General features: G+C 34.7%; 4 protein-coding genes across 4 annotated transcripts; 2 read left to right on the forward strand and 2 right to left on the reverse strand.

Moving 5' to 3' along the window:
- Positions 1-3375: 3375 nt before the first annotated feature.
- Positions 3376-6857, reverse strand: LOC102628738 (probable receptor-like protein kinase At2g42960). Its single transcript, XM_025099334.2, has 8 exons — positions 6715-6857; positions 5846-6424; positions 5716-5739; positions 4949-5425; positions 4752-4867; positions 4397-4657; positions 4087-4278; positions 3376-3985 (listed from the first exon to the last, which is right to left on the reverse strand). Exons 1-8 carry the CDS (start codon positions 6797-6799, stop codon positions 3911-3913), a joined length of 1809 nt encoding a protein of 602 aa, XP_024955102.2. The 5' UTR covers positions 6800-6857; the 3' UTR covers positions 3376-3910.
- Positions 6858-10341: 3484 nt separating this feature from the next.
- VDE (violaxanthin de-epoxidase) lies at positions 10342-15256 on the forward strand. Its single transcript, NM_001288881.1, is given in 6 exon segments — positions 10342-10428; positions 11229-11550; positions 11667-11839; positions 13673-13769; positions 13858-14249; positions 14703-15256. Coding segments are annotated over 5 exon segments (1452 nt in total). The 5' UTR covers positions 10342-10428; positions 11229-11262; the 3' UTR covers positions 15205-15256.
- Positions 15257-15474: 218 nt separating this feature from the next.
- On the reverse strand, positions 15475-17256 carry LOC102627271 (syntaxin-related protein KNOLLE). Its single transcript, XM_006478983.4, has 2 exons — positions 17091-17256; positions 15475-16665 (listed from the first exon to the last, which is right to left on the reverse strand). Exon 2 carries the CDS (start codon positions 16634-16636, stop codon positions 15695-15697), a length of 942 nt encoding a protein of 313 aa, XP_006479046.2. The 5' UTR covers positions 16637-16665; positions 17091-17256; the 3' UTR covers positions 15475-15694.
- A 1034-nt stretch (positions 17257-18290) lies between these two features.
- On the forward strand, positions 18291-21337 carry LOC102627557 (aquaporin SIP1-1). Its single transcript, XM_006478984.4, has 3 exons — positions 18291-18679; positions 19106-19378; positions 21096-21337. The coding sequence occupies exons 1-3, from the start codon at positions 18383-18385 to the stop codon at positions 21258-21260; spliced, it is 735 nt and encodes a 244-aa protein (XP_006479047.2). The 5' UTR covers positions 18291-18382; the 3' UTR covers positions 21261-21337.
- The last annotated feature ends 895 nt before the right edge of the window (positions 21338-22232 follow it).

Genomic DNA, 22232 nt, shown 5'->3' on the forward strand with positions numbered 1-22232 from the left:
TTCTCTAGATATCTCTCGAATATTTGAGAGGGTAAAAAATGAAATGAGAGTGGATTAGACATACCTCAAAATTAAAAAGGGGTTAATTTCGTAATAAATATTGAATTTTTTTTTAAATAAGATATTGAAGTTTGAACCGAGGATGTAACAAATTAATGTGCGGACGAAGAGTGAGTGATTAGAAAGCAATGATAATATAGGCTTGGCTGTATGATTTAATTTTCAACATCTATGGAAGAACCACATAGCCATATTCAGACAAAAGTGACATTTTGTTGCCTCTCGCTAGGCTTACTAATTTGAATTTATCAATCCACAACGGTTTTAGTAATCAAATTATTATTTTACTAACAATCTCTTTGTTGGGTTAGTCAAACACCTCCTCCTCTTATCCTTTAAAGTGGGAGTGAAGGGTGGGGTGGTTTGTTCTGCTTAGCATGGGACGCTGCAAATATCCTCTCATCATCTGATTAAGCATCCTTATCTTTATTGTTGTAGGAAAATTAGGCGTAGCTAAATGAAAGCGTGGAATCGACGGTAGAGGTAGTAATTCCATAAACTTCAAACACTGGATTGGACGTGCCCAACTCATCAGCCACTCAATTAAATGTTTCTGTGCATTTTGACATTTTCTTGAGTAAGCCAGTTGATCGATCTCTTAAAAATCTTTTATCACTTTTGTGGTCTGCTATAATTTCACTGCATTACCCGATGGAACAGTCCAAATGTTAACAGAAGAGGTGCTGTCACATAGCATGGGATTCCAATGGTTGTGTGAAAGAAAACTTGAACTTGGAAATGAGCTTTAAATGGAAAAAAAACATTGGGATTGTTTAGGCCAACCTTGTATATGTATGCGTACAAAGACATTCGGCAACTTTTACAGCCACACACATTTCGTTATGACATAAAATTAGCTATGTAAGCTTGCCAATTGATTTAATCAAAACATTTTGATTTTGCTGCAACGGGTTTTGATCGCTAAATTTTGTCTCGTTATCAGTTGAACACGTGGACGTAAACTAATTTTCACATTGAATGCATATGATATTTTGCACGGTAATTAAATATGATATTTTGCGTGATATTTAAGACTAGTACTTTTACATGACTTCTTCCATTTGAGAGATATGGATAAATTCTTGTTTAATATCCAATGTTTAAGCCAGTTACTTTGGTTTATTGTTGCTATTGCACTAATATTTGGCACCTTTATAGTGAGAATTGATGCATTTTGAATTGATGGCTCTCCTCAGAGGAGAAAGTAGGGATGGCAAACCCGAGATCCACATGATCCATATCCAATGGATCGGATTTGGGTTGGTTTAAAATGAATTTGAATTGGATTTATATATCAATGCGCAGATCTAAGACGAATCTTGGAGTAAATCTGAATTTATCTTAATATTTAGATCCAAATTCATATCCATTTACTTTTTAATTTAATTTAATTTTAAAAATTTCCTAACAATTGTGTAATTATAAATGATAATAAATTTTATTCATAGCATATTAGTGGTATTTACCATATATTTAAAAATCTTAAACTTGAAAGGCAGTTCTGTAAATTTAAATGATAATAAGACAAAATAAAATTAGGACGGTCGTCCTTTCAAATCTCTTACTATCAATTCAACCTCTTTCTTTCTGTTCGGTCTACTTTCAATTCTCATCTCCATTTGAATGCTTGAATCATTCTTTTAATTGTAAGGTAAATCTCCAGACTTGAGCTTCCTTTTCTGTTATTTTCTCATAACCTTATTCATGTTCTGTAATCACTAATAAGTCGTAACTATCTACTGTAATCACTAATCAATGGTAACTATCTACTATGAAAAAACTATGTCATTCATATAGTTAGTTAGATATGATGATAACAAAAAATAATAAAGCACTAAGTATAAATTATATTCAACTTATATATCATTATTTAGTGTTGTAGGAATGACGATAGGTGTGCCATGGATATCAAAACGATGAAAGATATATTAAAATATTACATTGATCTTACTCTTGCAATTACTTTTGATAGATATTTTATTATCTTTCTTATTTGTTTGTTTTGGACTAAAAGCATAAGCTACAATATTCATCAGATTTTGAGACAAATTATAGAATTTAATTGTTATCAATACATATTAGTCTTTAATTTTCTTTCTAAAAAAATATAGCTCTTTTATTATTAAGTTTTAGAATTCGTGATGGATTTAAAGCGGATTTGAATTTTAATTTTTTTTATTTGGAGCAGTTATATATCTTTATGTTTTTTCGCATTAGAATATGGAGCGAAAAACATGGATCCATGACAAATTTGGAGCAGATACAGATCTCAATTTTTATTATGGCCCTGAATCTAAATCAGAGTATATCCAACTCATATCTGCCCGTTGCCATCTCTCGGAGAAAGATAAATATCTGTCCGGATTGAGTTTCTTAACAAACAGTTATTTCATTTATTTTTTCGGTCTTTCAATGTAGTTTTGAATAGGGATAATAATGTCGTTGCTATAACAAAGGGGTTTCAAAAGACTGTTTAGGAGTGCCGATAGCACCAACATTCGTTTGAATACTAGCCCAACAGGAAGAAACTCGCACCGCCCGTAGGTCCCCAAAGTTAAAAGAGTTTCGGTGACAATCGACAGAAACTCAGAAAGTAAGATTATATATAAGAAAATAACCAATCACAAAAGATCGAATGTTTCACATTTTATAAATCTCATCAATATTAAGGGAAAACAAAAAAGATGAAAAAATGAAAAACAAACCAAACAACATCGTCATCCACTATGACATATCCCAATAAGAGTGATAAAAGAATCCGAAAGAATTGTCAGAACCTGGAGCACCGAATGAATCTATAGAGTAAACAACATTAGTGTACATTTTGCTCTTCGAAAAATAAACTCGGAGTAGGATAGCAAATGTTAGAAGCTAGCATTTTCAGTGTCGCCAATAGAAAACAACAAGATTTTTATATCATAATTAGGAAAACCGCCACTATCAATAGCCAAACTTAGCCACCGCTGGAAATTGGGGTACTGTAACTTTTTTAAAAATAAAAGTTAATATTATATAGTAAGAGAAAAAAATTATATTTATAAAATAAAAGTTAATATTATATAGTAAATATAGCATTTAAATAATAATTTTAACAAAAACAATAAAATTTTTTTTTTCTATCATACAAGTGATAAATCAAATCAACTTAGTTTCCAAGTCATAACAATTAATACTTATTAAACGCTTTAGTATTATAACTTTTAAACTATAACTAGCCAAACTTAATACCAAATAGAACCTTCGAATGAAAAACTTGAATTTTGGCATATGAATGAAAGAATTTCAAGATCAATAGCCAATCCCAACCGTTTCCACCCTAACATGTACAAAGATGTCTTGTATCAATCTTACAAATCAATTAAAAATCTTAATGTCGTTTTAGTGATATCAATTTTTTTTTCCCAACCACTATATTATAAACTTGACCTTTGTGCCATTTTCATAAATAAGAGTGGAAAAACTATTAGTATATTGTTTGTTATTCTCTCGAGTGTGTGCATCTTGGAATTATGACATCTATAATCAAAGAAAACAATTTAGGAATATGACAAGATAACTTTGTACAACATGGTTTCAAAAGTTGATATCGCAGAGCTTTGCTTGGTAAAAGATTGCTCCTGTCTTCAATAAAGCTACTCAGTCTTCAAAAAATCTGACAAGAAACACCACTCGAACCTAAGTTCTTTACCACGAAATTTCAAAAACAAAATCAGCTTCCCAATTCACCAGTTCCAAATTAATGGCGCAAGAATCCCTCCTCTCTCATTAGGTGTTGATTCTTGTACTCTCACCGTGCCAGTGCAACAAGGGCAGTTTCAATAGACCCACGATCCAATATTGTGTTTGACTTTCAAACCAGAATCACCTCCAAGGATCTGGACGTTGTTGTTGCGGGTGAACTCACTTGGTGATCCGTATTTCCTTCCTGCACAGTATAAGAAAATAAGGCACATGTTATATATCCTTTGAAAGGCATGGTTAAATTATAATTAATATGGAGTAATTAACTCAAATGATCATTTCAACCATTGTGTTTTTCCAAGCCTTGTCAATCTCCTCATAGACAACATCAATAGTTGGCCGGCCTTTGCTCGATTTGGCAACACATAGCACAGCAATTTTCAAAATGGATTCAAAATCCGCCCGGTTGATATTTCCATTCAGCCTTGGATCTTCAAAATCTTTTATTGGCCGTTTTCCCATGCTTACATCTCTTGCCTGCACAAAATTTATTTACTTGATATCATATAATTGAATTTGAATGAATCAAGTGCTAATCTCGCGCGTGTCGAGTATTTTTGTGTGTGACACACGACCCAACAAAAAAAAAACGTACCTTTCTTGTGAGTTGGTCTCTAGCATCAAAATCCAATTCAATGACCTTTTGTCCTGATAAAAGTTGGAGAGCAACGATACCGAAACTGTAAATGTCACTGGCACAAGTTAGCTTTGCATTAGTCATGTATTCGGGGTCCATATAGCCAATGGTTCCTCTCACATCAGTAAATACTTTGCTCTCTTCGATGCCCAGCATCTTAGCCAACCCAAAATCAGAAAGCTTCGGTTCCAGCTTCTCAGTCAAAAGAATGTTTGTAAGCTACAACCAAATTAAAACATGCAGCGTCTTTAGAAGAGGTGAAAGAAATAAACATTGATGCTATAATTAAACTTATTGGGAAATTTTTCGTTACCTTAATATCTCTATGGACAATGCACCCATCAATATAATGGTGAAGATACCTCAATGCAAGTGCACAATCTCTCAGGATTTTAACTCTTCTTTCCCACGTTAGTACACTATCTTTTCCTGGAAAAAAATTATAAAAGCAAATTAGTGTAAAGCTCGAATAAAAAGGAAAAACATTTGAAGATAAAATATGTATATTACTGAGGAGATGTTGAGCGAGATTCCCGGCCGCACAAAATTCATAAACTAGATATTGCTCGCCTCCTTCGACGCAGCAACCGAATAGGCATACGAGATTTGGATGGCGAACCCTGGAAAGGCCTTCAACTTCCCTTGAAAATGAATCGGTGTTGTTGCTCTTGTATATGTGCTTGATGGCAACGACTTGACCACTTGGCAAAACGCCCTTGTAGACTAAACCAGCACTTCCGCGGCCTAAGAACCTTCGGTCCCAGTCGTTATTTATGGCATTTTCAATCTCGTCCTTAGAAAATCTGTAGAGACCTGACCACGTTGTACTGTAAATCTCTTTAGTTGGCTTAGGAGATTTCCGCTTGGGCATGCAGCCCTTATTCTTGCCCTGTATCTTGCTCTTGGCCACGTGTTTTATAAGTACAAGAATCAACATCATCACGAAAGTCGCTATAAGGACCGCCATTATTGCTTTCACCACAGCAGCTGATAAGCTAAATGATCTCAATGAGTACAAGAGAAAAAAATAATAATAAAAAAGGTTTCAATTCAAGCAGTATGCCAAAAATGGAAAGATTATTGGCAATGTTATACAGCTAAAATAAGAAGTAGATAGCCCATGGGAGTAGCTCAGCTGGATGCGAGTGTGTTTTGTATCCACGGTCATTTGAATTTGAATGATAGTAAAACGGTAAAAGATTGGTGCTTGATGGTTGAGATTTTTCGTTCTCATTTAAACTTAGAAAAAGGGGAAAAAAAAAAAAAGATCCACTTACTTTTGAATCTGATAAATCCAGGATCTGTTGCAATCAAAAGAGTAAGAGGTCAAAAGTAGGAACCAAGAATATAAGAAGTATAGTATTTTTGTTAATTCTGGTACGGTTTAGGAATGTCGATGGTTCTTACCAATCTGATCTATCGAATGCAAACAGTTATATAGATCAGCAAGTGATGAGCGGTCATCAAAGTTTGCGGCTGTAACGGTAATAACAACAGCTAGCCCACAAGTTGCCTTTTCATTGTCATCATCACCATCAGCATTAAATTCTTCCAGCAGATAATCCCTGAATTTAACCACTGCTGTTGTACAATTCCTGCAGGCATCAGCAAAGGTTGTTGAATTGAAGCGGGAACAAGATTGTAAAACCCCTTGAAATTCCTCATTCCGCTGAATCAGTGACAAAGATGATGAGTTCGCGCACTTGCCATTCCCAAAGGAAAAGCCATCAAATCCACAGTATTTCGCGGATACGACATTTTGTCTTGTAAAAGGAGCGCTGCAGGTTTGCCACTCATTTTGTTCAAGAAAGATGCTTGTGTTAGTATTCTCACGGGCACGTTGTGCTAGTGCCTGGGAGAAGAATGTTAGCGCATTTCGACAGCAAAGAGTTGAAGGGATGCTTTCCCAGTAGATGACTTTCCTGTCGTTGTCTATGCACTCCCCGGAAGGTTGATATGGCTCACGACTAGACTCTAATGCACAATCTGCATGGCATGATAGCTTGTTAGGCCAATCTAATAAATAATCATTAAAATAACCTAAGGCAAAAATGAATATGACAAGCTCGTGATTTGACAAGATGTTCACTAATCCCCTTGGTTTCAGAAAGAATCAATCACACAGATATATCTTTCTTGGAAAATATTAAGAAACCGCGAGGGTATCATTGTCCCTTTTCTTAACAAAAGTAAGCACGAGAGGTTAATGAAATACAACTTGGATCAGTACAAATCGAGGTCGATACTCAACTTAATCCGACGAAATAAGCATATACCTTGAGAAAAAGAATTATATGAAAATGTACGGATGTAAAGAGCACAAAGTATGCAGAAGAAAGCAAGAGTCGATGTTGTTTTCATGTCTCCCTTTTGACCTTCCACCTGCCCTATAATTCCATATCACAAAGAAAATATTAAGTATTAGAGCAAACCAGCCACTGAGTTGTCTCAGGAAACAGTGGAATTATATACTTATAGCTGATCTTTTCCTAGAGATTATCATATACAATGCGGATATTCTTGTTTAATTAATCTGCCAAGCTTGGTGTTTACAGCCTGGTCTCACACTACGCTATTGATATTGTCGTGCACGTCATTTCGTGATACTTTATATCGATCTTAATGATCAATAATTAAAAGCATTGGTTACAACTCCAGGGCCATTTGTTTATTAGATAACAGTTGATTCCTATCCTTTTATCCTTGAATCACATCGCCGCATGTTGTCCGGATGAAAAATGACATGTTTCCGAGAGGAATTTGTTCACATTATTAATTTAAGCCATCCACGTATTTCGCCTCATTTTTCTTCTCCAATCTTTTTTATTTTTTTTTTAAATTTTCTTGGTGGAATGTTATGAACAAATTTTTGATAATTAACAATTCCTATTGTTTTTTTCCCTTTATTTAGAAATTTGAATGAGAAAAAATGAGAAATCTCTTCTACTAAGTACTCTTTTTTTTTTCTCTATTATTACTCAAATTCAGGCAAAGTTGGTTTTCAACAAAATTGAATTGACAGCCAATGGGTTCAATTTTTTTTTTTAACCGAAAGAAAGAAAAATGAAATCTAGAATGAAATCAAAGTGAATTAGCCGATTTTGAACCGAATTAAGCTTATAAATAAGAAAAGAAAAATGATAAAGAAACTGAAAGGGGACCGAAATAACGCTGTTAAATTTTTCTATTTTTGTTTCCATTAGTTTGATCACATAATTGCAGGTGAATAATCTTATTATTTTCCAGAAGATGTTAGGTTGGTGGTAGTTATAGAGCCTGATCTTCTTGCCACTTGGGTCACGGCCGAGTCGGATTAAAAATTTAGGTCCAAATGTTGTAGGGTAAATATTTGAAGATTAAAGTTAAAAGTATTTAATTATTGAGGTAAAATGTTAAATTTCTAAACTTATAGGTCCTAAATGAAAAAAAAAGGGGACTATGTCAAAATTTTACATTGTATATTTAATAATTAAGTGGCGATATTTCCACTCGTCAAATTGTATAAACCCACCCCACTTTAACATAATAATAATAATAAATTCAAAATTATCTTATCATTTTTAAATTTAGATTAAATTCGATCAATCAATTAACTAATTAATTCATTATTAACATAATTATCGATCTTCAATTAAACTAACAAAATGTATTTGTGACATGATAACTCACCAAATTTACTAGCTACAAACTTTAGATTATTTATCTCATGAAATTTATTGGTTGTGAGAAGTTTGTAATTGGTTAATTGTTTAAATTTTTTCCATTTTAAATTTTAAAAAATAATACAAAATTTTTTTGTAAATAATTTTTGAAAGAGGGTTGATTTACACAATTTATATGGTGGAAATATCCTTACCTTAAGAATTTTTATTTTTGTTAATTTTTTCATGATCAAACGTAGCAAATCACTTGTTGGTTCTGGAAAGAATTAATACTACAATAGATCATGTCGTTTTTGTCATTCAAACAAGTTGTTAGAACTAGCATATTGTCTAGCAAACGGCTACCAGCAATCCAAGTGTTGAACATTAGAAGGCCATTAGCAGAGTTTTGGGTTATTTGAAGAGAACTAACGAACTTGGTCTCCAATATTAAAATGCCCTGCTTTTTTAGAAGGATATACAGATGCTAGCTGGATATCGAGTGTAAGAGATAGCATATCTACTATAGGTTGGGTATTTACTCTTGGAGGTGGTGCAATTTCTTGGGGATCCAAGAAACAAACTTGCATTACACTCTCAACCATGGAATCTCAGTTTATTGTTTTGGCAGCAACAGGGAAAGAAGCTGAGTGGCTTAGGGATCTTCTTTTAGAAATCCCATTTACTTCAAAGAATTTATCTGCTATATTATGTAATGGGAAGTTAAGACACATTAGTCTTAAACATGCATATGTGAGACAATTAATTCAATGTGGAATTATTGCCATCACATATGTGAAGTCAAGTGAAAACTTGGCTAATCCATTTACCAAACCTCTTACAAGAGAATTGGTAAAATCAACATTTAGAGGGATGGGGCAGCAACCGTTTAACTAAAAGGTCCACCAATGATGGCAACCCAATCTAACACTAGAAAAAAACTGGTTCTATATTTAATGGGTACAAACAAGTCAATGATAAGTGGATATGTAATAAGGCACTAAATAATTAAAAGCCCTATCTATGATGTATAATGTCGATTGTTACAGATTGAGGGTTGAGTTATTAAACTCTTAGTGAAGTTCAATCTATGTGTGACAAGTATCTTAAATGTAACAAAGATACTGGAAGAACTTCCCCTATGTGAACTTTGAAGTGGTGCCGCTTCACATGAGTGTTAGGATTTCTCTCAAGAAAGTTCATGAAACAGGATGAGCACGTGGGCATTAAAAGTGCTAAGCGAGGATAATGTGAACATATGAACACAAAAGTAGTTGTGTGTATAGTGTTACTGGTTTGGTCATATAGGAATAACTCGTTCAAAATTTCATGCTACCTGGAATTTTGACAAAATTTTGTGATACTATACTAAGGTAAAGTTCAAATCAAAAAATACCTTTCTTTATGCATAAACTTTGTAACATTTCTGGCTAATGTCTTTTTATTCATTTTGACCAAGTGATAGACTGTTGGGTTTTGGTCAAATAAGAATATAAAAAAATTGTGAAAAGTCACAACGAATCATCACAATGTTTGGTGATGTATGAGTGTTTAAAAGTCTATATAAAGACGAGGGAGATAATTTTCAATAATAATCTAATTCTTTATAATGTATATCCTTGTCAATTTCTTACAACACTAGAAAAAATTGTAAGATATAAAGTGTTCATGTTTTCTTAGTGAATTCTTCACTTTTATTTGGTGCATATTCACATTAAAGACTTATCATATCCTCTAAGCGACTTGCCGTTAAACGCATAAGCAATTTCTATCAAAAGGGGGCAATTAACGCTTAAAAAAATATATATTCAGTACTTGTTTCGAGTCTCCATCTACTACTACTATTTTTTTTTAACAATTATGTTTAATTTTTAAAGGTTCGTTGTCATAGCATCAGTAGTGGACAACGTTTCTGTTCTGCGTTCTTGTCCCTTAATAATTCCTATTACTGAAATCTGTAGGGCTCAAATGAATAAAATTGCAAACTATGTGGGTATCATTTAGTTATTGTAAAATCACAGGATAAATATGTAAAAGATGAAGAAAAAATCAGATACGGAACAAGTGGAATTGAAGGGGACGTTACGTAATAGCCCTGGTCTCCACAAGAACACGATGTCTTATCTTTTTTTCTTTTTCGCTCAAAACCCAACACACAGTTGCCTTGGCGCCCTTTTTATCTCCCTGGTTGTTCCTCATTTTCTTTCATTCTTTGTGGGAAAAATCCAAAAGATAAAAAAACAGAGGAAACAATTTCAAGTTGACATGAAAAGCTGCACTTCACCATTTCTTGCATTTTATTTTCTCTTACATTCACTGGCAGTCTTTCTTCAGGTCCCCTACTACTAGGTCAGCTTCCTTGACTCTCTTTCTTTGTTTTACTTGTTTAACAACAATTTGTTTGATGCAATTTGGAGTCCTTAATGGGTTAATGTGTTCTTGGCTTGAGTATCTGCAGAAGTGATTTATTTATCTATTTATTCACTGAAATTAATTGTTAACTTTCTTTCTAGTAGCAATAGGATAGGATAAGCAATTGGGTACTTTTCTTCTTTTTTTTTGGCTGAAATTCTTGGTCACCCGTAGTTTGAAATTGAGTGTTTCCTGCTGAATTCACTCTATGGCTCCTTTATAGAAAATGTGTTAGGCCCAAGAGGGCACTAATTAGCAAATTACTCATTATATGTTTTTTAAATGGCAGCAGAGTAATGCTTCTGTCACTCAAAAGTGTTGAGACTAGAAGTTGATTGGGAATTTGAGCCATTGGTTGTTGTTGTATTTTCTTCACTACATGATTCAGATATATGTACAATTCGTGCAATTTATTTGTATTTAATTATTACTTTGATTTCAAGATTATTTAATGATTTGGTACCAAGAGCTATATATGAGAATGTCTGACTTAAAATTTCTCCATACATTTACATACATACATAGAGCCATCAATTTATTCATAAGCATTCGCGTTCAGTAATTTACAAATAATTTGGAGCAATTGGATTTATATAATAGGAAAGGATGCTGCTATAGAATGCTTTAAAGATCACTTCTTTTGTCTTATATGCTGCTTCAAGTTGAAGAAGCACATATGCATTATTAAAAAGGTTGACAAATAAATAAACTCACTGACATATTTCAATGATAATCAGCTTGCAATAAGAAGAACTCTGACACTGAACTATTATGGCGTTGGCTGCAAGTTCCATATGTTTGTACGGTAATGAAAGGATTGGCAATCCATGTAGCAGAACAGGGTTTGCAATTACTGAAAAGAACCAAAACAGGAGAATGGTGTATTACCGTGGCATAGTTACACTGAAAATTAAGTCCAATGGCAAGAAGTCAACGTGCTCCCAGTTAATGAGATCCTACAGAAATTGTTGCAAGATTGGCTTAAGATGTTCAAATCTGGTGTCAGGAAGAAGAGAGAAAGTTTCTTCAATCTCTAACACTGGTACAACAATACCTGAGGTAGCCCTGCTTTCTTGATGCATAGTTGCATAACTATCGACACGGTTCTTTCTTTAAATCCTTTTCCCTGTAAATTTTCTTGCTTTCAGTTTCATTTTTCTTTTGATTTTCTGTAGGCAAAAGAGGTGCTTAAAAATCTGGTGCACCCTGTACCAAATGTGCTGAAGGAATGGAGCCAATTACAGTTGATTAATGTAGCTGGTGTACTGGCTTGCATGTTTTTGGTCATTCCATCAGCTGGTGCTGTTGATGCTCTCAAGACATGTACTTGCTTATTGAGGGAGTGCAGGTACTCGATACTTATTGCCATTTTACAGCTTCGGTTTTTAGAAACATGATAACTAATGGTACTGTAGCACTGCATCCCTTGCGTACTCAAATTCTCTTTATCAAAATGGGTAAGAAATTAAACTAATATACTTAGCTCGTCTTTTACCCAAAAAAGGAAATGCCTTATTCCATATGTCAGAAAGGCGTATTGGAAATTGCATTTTATCATTCTGGTACGCGTTTATAAAATTTTTTATCTCTAGGCCTTGAAGTTGAACTGAAAAGGGTATCTGCCTTCTATATGTGATATCATCTCATGCGAATTGTGGATACTGAAAATAAACCAACTACAACCTCAAGTTCAATTCAACTGTTTCCTTTGTCCTACTACAACTTTGTCCTACTACAACTTTGTCCTACTACAACTTTGTCCTGGGACTGCATCAAAGCACTGGTTATGAGCTTTTGATTGTGTACAGGAATGGAATTCTCACTCTTTTGGTCGCCATATTTCTGAGGGAATCAAGCTTGATTGAATATATCATTTGGTCCATTCTCATAGGGTGGATAAGTCGGAATTTAGGCATGAAAATGTGTTGGTTTCTCTATACATACATCATTGTGTTTTTCATCAGTTCTTTTCTTGTAATTCCTCTATCAAGCACTGTCTTAGAATTCAATCCATCTTCATGGGTTCTTAGCACTGGGATTAGTGGCAGATGCCTTTCAATATAAAGAATTGGTTTAAGAGCTTCAGAATTACACAGAAAATCAGTAGCTAACCTGAGCTTCTAATTTTCTTGAGTACCCAACCTTGAATTTTTGTGCTTTTTGACATCAAAGTTCAAGTCTTACAGAAAGTGCTCCTTTCATATGTTAATGTTATTTGAATGTTGGAAATCTTTCATTGGGGGATTAAAGTTGCTATTTATTCTTTAAATTCTACCAATGATCTTAGCCAATTATGTTCAATTTCACTCACCATATTGTCGTGATACGTCTAGCTGTTTTAATTGTATTGTCTAAGTTTGAATAAGGTATCATTTGACAGTAACCTGTAGTGATTAAGTGAATTCTTTTTTTATTTTTTTTCAGCAAGATGTTAAAATGGCTCCTTGTAAATTTTGCCATTATTCTGGTTCTATTTTGTATTATCAGTTTTATGGATTTAGGATAATTCATGTCAATAGACTCGCTAGTTGTTGTGAGGCTTTTCTTGATCGTCCAGCTTGATGAGGTAGCTCAGTATTCAGAGAACAAGATAAATCATTCTTTTTGTTGTTGCGTTATTTTCTGATTTATTCCATTGGTCAACAACCATGACAACCATATCAGTAACCTATGCTCTATCATGCAGAAATGTGTATCCAAGTTTCAGGATTTAAAACTAGAATTAATTCTGCTAATCAACTTCGAGAAGAGTGGACAGTATTTTAAATTGAGTTGCTACAAAATGACAAGAGTAAGAGGACAACAAATCATGAAGTCAAAAGCTGATCTGTAAATTTACTGATCATACATTCTCAGGGCGAACAAAACCTGAAACTCATGATTGCTCCTATTCTTTATCACTTCAATGATGAACTTAAGGTTCTTTTTTGTGTGTGTGCGTGGGGGGGGGGGGGGGGGGAAATATTGATGAGTATGGTTCACCAAAGTTTTTCATCCTTTCTCTTTTAGGAATTTGTCCTTTAGCAGAGGATCTAATTTATTCCAGGCAATCGCATACCAACCTGCTCACATTATGCATGTTATTGCCAGTTTCATGTCTCATTTCTTCATATGGACACCCAGCATCCAAAATTAAACATAACCGGTCATCTGTCTCAAGTTGAATTTTCATCTTTGTCAGGCTGGAACTTGCTGAGTGCATTTCAAATCCGGCATGTGCTGCCAATGTTGCTTGCCTTCAAACCTGCAACAATCGGCCTGATGAGACTGAATGCCAGGTTGGTTCTTTATTTCTCTCTGGAGACATGCACACGCTTATTGATTTTAACCGGGATCTGGAATTGTAAGCTCTATTTTCTTATGCAGATAAAATGTGGGGACCTGTTTGAAAACAGTGTTGTTGATGAGTTTAATGAGTGTGCGGTCTCAAGAAAGAAGTGTGTACCACAGAAATCTGATTTAGGGGAATTTCCTGTCCCTGATCCTGCCATTCTAGTTAAAAGTTTTAACCTCAAAGACTTCAATGGGAAGTGGTACATTTCTAGTGGTTTAAATCCTTCCTTCGATACTTTTGATTGCCAATTGCATGAATTCCATACAGAATCCAACAAACTCATAGGAAATTTATCGTGGAGAATAAGAACTCCAGATGGTGGCTTTTTCACCCGATCAGCTATGCAGAGATTTTTTCAAGATCCAATTCATCCTGGGATACTCTATAATCACGACAATGAATACCTTCACTATAAAGATGACTGGTAAATACCTTTTCTGCATTCTAATAAAGCTCCTGGTCTTACTTCTTTGCAAATACTGATCAGTCTTCTGCTGTTACCACTTAGTGAACTCCAGTTCACTTGCTAATGAACCTTCAATATTTTCTTCACTAGCTTATGACTATGAATAACTTTGTAAGGACGTGAAGTATGGATTTTGATAGTATCTTTACAGCACTGATGTGATGAACCCTTTGTAAGGTCTAAAAACGGGTGGCCACTTACACTAACGATTCAGAAAGTAATATTACATCAAAAAAAAATTTGCTTTTCTGTTGGATACAATCCCATGGATTAATCTGCTTGCGTCTGGCAGTTTTTCATTATGATACTAAATTAAGGTATTTTTGGTGCATCAATCAACTAGGATAGACCTGTCATTACACTGCCATCCCACTCAAAAGACTTATCCATCTTGATACCCAATGCATGTAGGTATATATTGTCATCCAAGATACAGAACGAACCAGATGACTATGTCTTTGTGTACTATCGGGGCAGCAATGATGCATGGGATGGATATGGTGGTGCTTTTTTATACACCAGAAGTAAAACTGTGCCTGAAACCATTGTACCTGAACTTGAAAGAGCAGCCAAAAGTGTAGGTCGGGATTTCAACAAGTTCATCAGAACAGATAATACTTGTGGACCCGAGCCTCCCCTTGTAGAGAGACTTGAGAAAAAGGTGGAAGAAGGAGAGAGGACAATCATAAAGGAGGTAGAACAACTAGAAGGTGAGGTGGAGAAGGTTGGAAAAACTGAAATGACTTTGTTTCAGAGGTTGGCAGAAGGGTTCAAAGAGCTTCAAAAAGATGAGGAGAAATTCTTGAGAGAGCTAAGTAAAGAAGAAATGGATCTGTTAAGTGAGCTGAAAATGGAAGCAAGCGAGGTAGAAAATCTTTTCGGACGAGCTTTGCCAGTTAAGAAGATAAGATAGAACTCAATTTAGTATCTTATTAATTTTTTAAAACTGTACGGCAAATTCAGTCAAATCTTTTGAATTAATTCTTTCAGATATAGTGCTTTTAATTCCATCAGATATCTTTCCTCTGTATTTTCCAAAAAACAAAACAAAAAAGGTATCTTTCTTCTGTGCTACAGACTGTGGTCAATGTTATCTCATCTTAATCCAGAAATTAATGTAAGTTAGGTTACGATTGAGATAATCTTATTTTTCAAATCTAAAATCAGAAAAACAGGGGGATGGTTTGTCTAAAATGAAAAGCGAACCCCACAAATAGATTAAGTGAAAGAACATAAATGCAGTTTACATTCTATCAATACAATGACTTTCGAAGAGATCGCATTGAACAAAAAGAATAAAAGAATGAAAGACCAATCACAAGCCAGTCCCAGCACAAGGACTTTTGGAGTGAAAAAAAATTAGAAGGATAACAGGGTTTATCCTCCACAGAACTTCCAGCAATTCAAGAACTGCTAAAGCTAGTTGCAATAGGGATGACGATAAGAAGAATGATCAACAACAAAAGTATTATCCCCACACACATCCACTTCCTATTGCTCCTCTGGTAGTCCTTGGCGGTCTTGAGCTCTTTGGTTCCATCCTTGACATAATGTGAAGCATTCATCACATGGTGCTCAATATCATCCATCTGCTCGCCCTGCGCCTCCACCATCACAGCCATGTCCAAGAAAATTTGATGTAGCTCCAGCAAGCTCTTTTCAATCTCTTTCGCCGTGTCATGCCTGTCCTGAATCTCCACCACCGTCTCCAACACCTTCCCCCTTCCATGCTCTTGTATCGCATGTGTCAAAAACTCCTCACTCCCATTATTATCACTGATGATTTTCTCAATCACATCCTCATTTGGGTACTCTCCAGTCACAGTAAAGTACCTTCTCCCAACAGTTTCTTTATACTCTGTCATCATTTTCTGCCTCAACCCTTGAAACTCCATCATAAGCTCTTTCAACTTCTTCCGCAAGCCATTAGTGACAGCAATTCTAGTCCTGTAAATCGGAGTCCCTTCTTTGCAGCCAGAAAGGCGCTTATTAGCAGCATTGGCGCGGTCCATGTCTTCAAGATGAGACTTAATATTCCTGGCTCTTTTGAGTACCGTGACAACATCTTTGTTGATCTTATGCCTCAATAATTTAAGAGCCTCGGGTTTGTGCAAGGACTTGCTCTGTTCATTGGCCTCTTGGAGTCTGCCTGAGACATCGCGGATTTCTTCCATTTCTTTCTTCACATTTTCAGCTTCTGCCAGGAATAGGTTGAGGTTTTGGTCCATAGTGTTAGTTGAAGTTGTCATTTCCAGATCAGGATCCGGGCCAGCTTCGAGATCTTTCATGGCCTCCCTTTTGAGGTCAACATAGCTGGTGAAAGACTTTGTCATTAGGTCATTCATCTTTGAAACTCGGAATGTCCTTCACTCACCTGAAGTAAACAAAGAAGAAAATGAATTTTCTTTGCATCTGAAGCACTTTAACCAATTAAAATACTAAAACCAGACCAAAATTGAATCAAATTTATGAACTTGGAATTGCTTTTCAACTTTGTCCAAATTGAAACGCTTCTACATACCAAATTGAACAAAAATAATCTCTCTTTGCTGTTTCTAACACTACCTAGAAAAATTATGCTCATGAATCTTTCTTTCCTACAAACAAACACTATCTACTTGAATATGAACATTTATTCAATTTCACCCAAAATTTGATTAAATTCATGAAATGGGTATTGCTCGCCCTCTTTTGCTGTTTGAATGTGCATATTTCTTCAACTTGACTGACAAAAAGGATCTACCCGAACACTGAAAAGGAAACAAAAAATCAATTGGACGAAATGGATATATCACTTACCTTCTTCAATGAAGTGAAAAAGCGGCTGCTTGCTCGCGTAGCTCTGAGAGAAATTTGGGAATTACAATATCTCAGGTGGGTTTTGAAAAAGGAAAGCAAATCTCAGCTCAGTTGATGAAACTGTTCTTTTGACAGGTTTGATACGAGTCAAGGTTCACTTAAAAGGAAGACAAAAGCAGATCATTACAGAAAAATAGCCGTTGTACAAGCCAGCTCCCAACGGCTATATTTTTCAATAGCCGTTTCGCAAATCCTTAATATTTTTTCATGTCGTTTTATTTTACTTTTAGTTTTTCATTTAATTTTGCTTTTATTTTTTATTTTTTATTTTTCCCAAAAGTAGATTTAACTTACAAATCCCCGAAACCACAATAATTTCAAGTCTATCAAACTTTTATTGTTGGTTTCTTCGCACAAAAACTCAAATAGATTTTCTATTAAACTAAAATTAGACCGGAAGAAATACTGATGTTTATCCAATTTTTGGAATTCATTTCGATAAGAATACGATTTTCACTTGATTAGTGAATTTTTCTTTCTATTGTGAATAAATTATAATACGATATAATTTTTTAAATTAACTCATGAGTGTAAAAATATAATTTTGGTTTCAAATATATTTTAATTTCCCGTTAATTACATTATTCACGACTCTATTTTTATTGTTAGATAGTTAAATTTTATTAACTTTTAAATCACTTTAGAATACATAAATTGTGGCAAATACTATCTCAAAAGTATCATAACTCTGAAAATTGAATCCTAATCAATTTTAAATATTAAGAAATTCAAATGATGAAATAATGTAGTAATTTAACTTAAAATGTTACAAAAGTTATCTATTTTAATAAATTCCACGTCATATAAGAAGATCGAGTCAAATGTGTAAAATATTTAGGTAAGTTTTGGAGATGAGGGGTGCCACCTTTGTTAACTCTTCAATATTTATTGAAAATGATCTAAAATGATTAAAGAAATACACGTGGCTAAAATTCATTCGTCAATCATCATCACAGGGCAAGAGAAAACGGAGGTTATTGGCACCCAACCAAAAAACCCACCTGTAAAAAAGTAACTTTCATTTTTATTTGGATTAAAAGGTAAACTTTAATCTCACCCTCTACCGAAAAAGTAGGTGAATCACTCGCTGAATTTTTTATTTTATTTTTTATTATTGTTATTTTTGTTCGTGTTCTTTTATCAGTCAAAGTCTCTCAAAACAAATATAAAAGAACCATCGGCTTCTTCTACTTTTCACTTTCTTTTTTTCATTTTTTTTCCTTTTTTCAGCGATGGGTCCGGTAAAGGCAGCAGCGGGCGATCTGGTGCTGACGTTTATGTGGGTATTTGTGTCGTCAACCTTCGGTGTTTTGACGACTGAGATTGCCTCCGCCCTTGGCGTTCATGGCCTTGTTTGGCCGCCCATGCTCATCACTACGGCCATTGTTTTTGTTTTCGTTTTTATTTTTAATATCATCGGTGAAGCTCTTGGTGGAGCCAGTTTCAATCCCACTGGTACCGCTGCGTTTTACGCTGTCGGTGTCGGCTCCGATAGCCTCCTCTCCATGGCCCTCCGCTTCCCAGCCCAGGTTCTCCATTTTTATTGTCCATTTCATTTTTATTTTATCTATTCATTTGATTTTGATTTTTATTTTGAGCAATACTAGATATATAAAACTCATCTACTCGAACTTGACGTGGCGTAATGTAATTGGATAAGTATAAGTTGAAAAAAAAAACATTTAAAGTGACCCATTTATGAAAAAAAAATTTTAAAATTTATTTCTTTAGGTAATTATTCATCTGAATGCATTGATTTAGAATGATCCCTCGGTGAAAAAGGGATTTGTGATCATTAAAAATAATAATAATAATAATGCTTTCATCTGAAAGTGATTATTCATCTGAGTGCATTGATTTGGAATGACCCCTTTACGAAAAAAAAGGACTAGAAGTAATTCACGAGCTGTCGAGTGTGGATGTTGGATGTAACCGTAAAGTTCGTGTTTTGACAGGCAGCGGGTGCCGTGGGCGGTGCATTGGCCATCATGGAGTACATGCCACCAAAGTACAAGCACATGCTTGGGGGTCCTTCTTTGCAAGTTGACTTGCATACCGGAGCCATTGCTGAGGGGCTGTTGACTTTCCTTATTACCTTTGCTGTTCTTGTAATTATGCTCAAGGGTCCTCAAAGCAATATTTTGAAGACCTGGTTGGTTGCTGTGGCAACTGTCGTCTTGATTGTTACAGGTTCCGCTTATACTGGACCTTCCATGAATCCTGCCAATGTGAGTCGTTTCCATCTCTCTCTGCATCTCTTTCAATTAAAAAAAAAAAAAAGCATCCTAATCATTTTTCAAATTTATTGAAGTCAATTTACTGTTGTGATGCTCTAATTGTACCACTGTCTAACAACTACGCAATTAGGTATGGCTTTTACTTTATATTTGCTGTTTAGAGTTGCTGTATATTTGTGCTCTTCGCCCTTTATTCACTCTTTTTGAACTTTTTTGTGGTAACTTCCATCACAACTGTTAATTCTGACTAACCAGTCCATATGCAGTGAAGAGGGTAATAGATTAGGTCTTTCACTGGGTCTCAATAATAATGGTAGGTTTGAGAATGTTGGCTGTCAATGGGTTGAGAGTATGAGATCAAGAGCTCCTCTGTTCACATATGACTCAGTAGTGGGGAAGATGGCAATATCTGGCTTCCCTCTCTTTTAATTTCGAGGGAGTATTGAGTATAATGGTCATTCAATTTTTTAATTCTTTTATGCAGCCAAAATTATGATGCCATAGCTATTCTGTTTTCATGGATCCATTAATCAAATTGAGAGAGATTTAGGGCGTGTTTGGTATTGTTTTGTAACTCATTTTTTTCATTTTGCTTTTGGTATTGTTTTGTAACTCATTTTTTTCATTTTGCTTTTAGAGTTCAACTGTAATAATTGTTTGGTGGGGCTTATCCTAAAATCATATTATAAAACCAAAAAAGAAATCCATTTTTGTTTTATGATCTATAACTGTTAAATGGATTTTATTTTGTGTTTTACAATATTTTTTTAGGATAAGCCCCACCGAACAGTTATTACACTTGAACCCTAAAAGCAAACATGAAAACATGAGTTACAAAACATTATCGAGCACACCCTCATATATATATATATATATCCTCATATATATATATATATATATATATATATATATATATATATATTCTGCATTCAGGAAAGAAATATTGATGTTTTCTCGATAATTGTGGTGCCCTTTGGCGCTGCTATAGTCTTCAGGTAGTGAAGTAGGGAGTTTTTGGTGGATGCTGACTTTTTCACCTGGTGTAATCGTTTATTTGGCACATGCCCGTGGGAGTTCATTCATGTCTCTAGGGAAACTCCTTTTACCTTTGAGAAGCCACAAAGATACCTTTCTTCTATCAAATAAATAGGCCAAACGGATCATTATTTGCAGTGTTCTTCTTGGAATTTACATATATTGGAGCTATTTTCTTCTGGGTATTTTGGCTTAGTGCTCTGATTACCTTCAAAAATTTTGTTAGATGGGGGCTGCACTCATATCCTTTTAGATATGTTATGGTACGTCATTGGAAGAGTCATTACCACTTAACATTGTTACTTAAGGATGCAGCAATTACCCTGGTGATGCTCCTACATGCTGAACGGTTTTGATATCTTTTACCACATTTTAGCTAGTCTAAAAGGAAATTGCATTGAAAAGTAGATATAGATTAGATGCTGTATATATATGTGTGTGTGTGTGTGTGTGTGTGTATAAAATCATATCTTCCTCTCATCTTCTTGTTGCACTTGCTCCTACTGAGACCCACACTCGTAGCTTCATATGTAAAAGTCATCTCCTATTCTGGTTGTGTATTTTATCTATATTTGTCATATGTTCACATATAAAATTAGCTTTATCATTCTGTTGTTAGCACACACTTCAATAATAAAATGAAACGACACTTATATCTACATTGTCTCTACAGGCCTTTGGCTGGGCATATGTGAACAAGTGGCATGACACATGGGATCAGTTTTACGTATACTGGATTTGTCCATTCATAGGAGCAGTTGCGGCTTCTATGATTTTCCGTGTTGTCTTCCCCCCACCGGCACCAGCTCGACCGGCGAAGAAAAAGAAGAAAAACTGAAGGTGGGTTAATCTGCTAAGATGTGATATATTCGAGCCCAATGTTCATGCAATAAGAACCTCTTTTTTTTCCTCTGAGCTCTGGTATTCTGTGAACTTATCTTCGGTCGTGCATTAGCAAAGTTGCCTTAGATATCTGTTTTTTAATTCTAAAATAGATGACAATAGATACATTCAATGGAGTAGTAGGCGGTAGTTAATTTTGAAATACCGGCCGGGCTAAACCGGATCTCGGATCCGATTTGGAGAATAAATCTTTTGTTTTATCAATAAAAATACTTTAGTCTCTGAATAGGAAATTGTTAAAAAGCATTTTTATAATATTTTTCATTTTGAAATTTAAAGCACTTCTATAGTAAATTGTCAAACACTCTTTAACGTTCTTTCCTTTTTCCCCTAAGATTGTCAATAAAGAGAGGTTTATTTACGAAAGTGGTTATGAGGTGGAAAGCGGAACGGTTCTTACAAGCATTGTCAACATCACTTCAAATGGCATTCATGTCGGTTTTTTTTTTTTTTTTTTTGGAGAAAGCATTCATGTTGATTTAGTTGCTTTACGAGCATTAAAAAGTTGAAACAAAAAACTCAACCAGGAAGCCGTACAAGTCATCAATTAATGAAACCATAGAGATCGCACTCTCATTGAGACTTTTGGAAGAATTTAGGGCTAATTTTCAACCCACCCTTAATAAGAGTTATTACTGATTGATAACTTACCCAAAAAAAAAAAAAAAACGATAACTTGCGAAAATTCTAATAAAAGAGAAAAAGAAAAATAGTTACAAAAAATGTGAGCATTTAACAACACAAATAAAATAAACATATTTTCAACTTTTTTCTTTTGACACGCAACCGAAACAAGGTTACGACAAAGCAAGAGGAGCAATTTTTCTTTTTAAATCGTATATAAATATTTAAAATTAAAAGGAAAAACTTTATTTACACACTTTTGAGGCAATCCTTGTGTTGGTGG

This window comes from Citrus sinensis, chromosome 3, assembly GCF_022201045.2.
Source record: "Citrus sinensis cultivar Valencia sweet orange chromosome 3, DVS_A1.0, whole genome shotgun sequence".
Lineage (NCBI taxonomy): Eukaryota > Viridiplantae > Streptophyta > Magnoliopsida > Sapindales > Rutaceae > Citrus > Citrus sinensis.

Coding starts and splice junctions, on each gene's coding strand:
- LOC102627271 (XM_006478983.4), bottom strand. CDS start 16,636: ATGAATGACCTAATGACAAAGTCTTTCACCAGCTATGTTGACCTCAAA.
- LOC102628738 (XM_025099334.2), bottom strand. CDS start 6,799: ATGAAAACAACATCGACTCTTGCTTTCTTCTGCATACTTTGTGCTCTT. Junction 4,279..4,396: donor GAGACCAACTCACAAGAAAG/GTACGTTTTTTT, acceptor AATTTTGTGCAG/GCAAGAGATGTAAGCATGGG. Junction 3,986..4,086: donor AGGCTTGGAAAAACACAATG/GTTGAAATGATC, acceptor TATACTGTGCAG/GAAGGAAATACGGATCACCA.
- LOC102627557 (XM_006478984.4), top strand. CDS start 18,383: ATGGGTCCGGTAAAGGCAGCAGCGGGCGATCTGGTGCTGACGTTTATG. Junction 18,680..19,105: donor CCCTCCGCTTCCCAGCCCAG/GTTCTCCATTTT, acceptor GTGTTTTGACAG/GCAGCGGGTGCCGTGGGCGG. Junction 19,379..21,095: donor CTTCCATGAATCCTGCCAAT/GTGAGTCGTTTC, acceptor TTGTCTCTACAG/GCCTTTGGCTGGGCATATGT.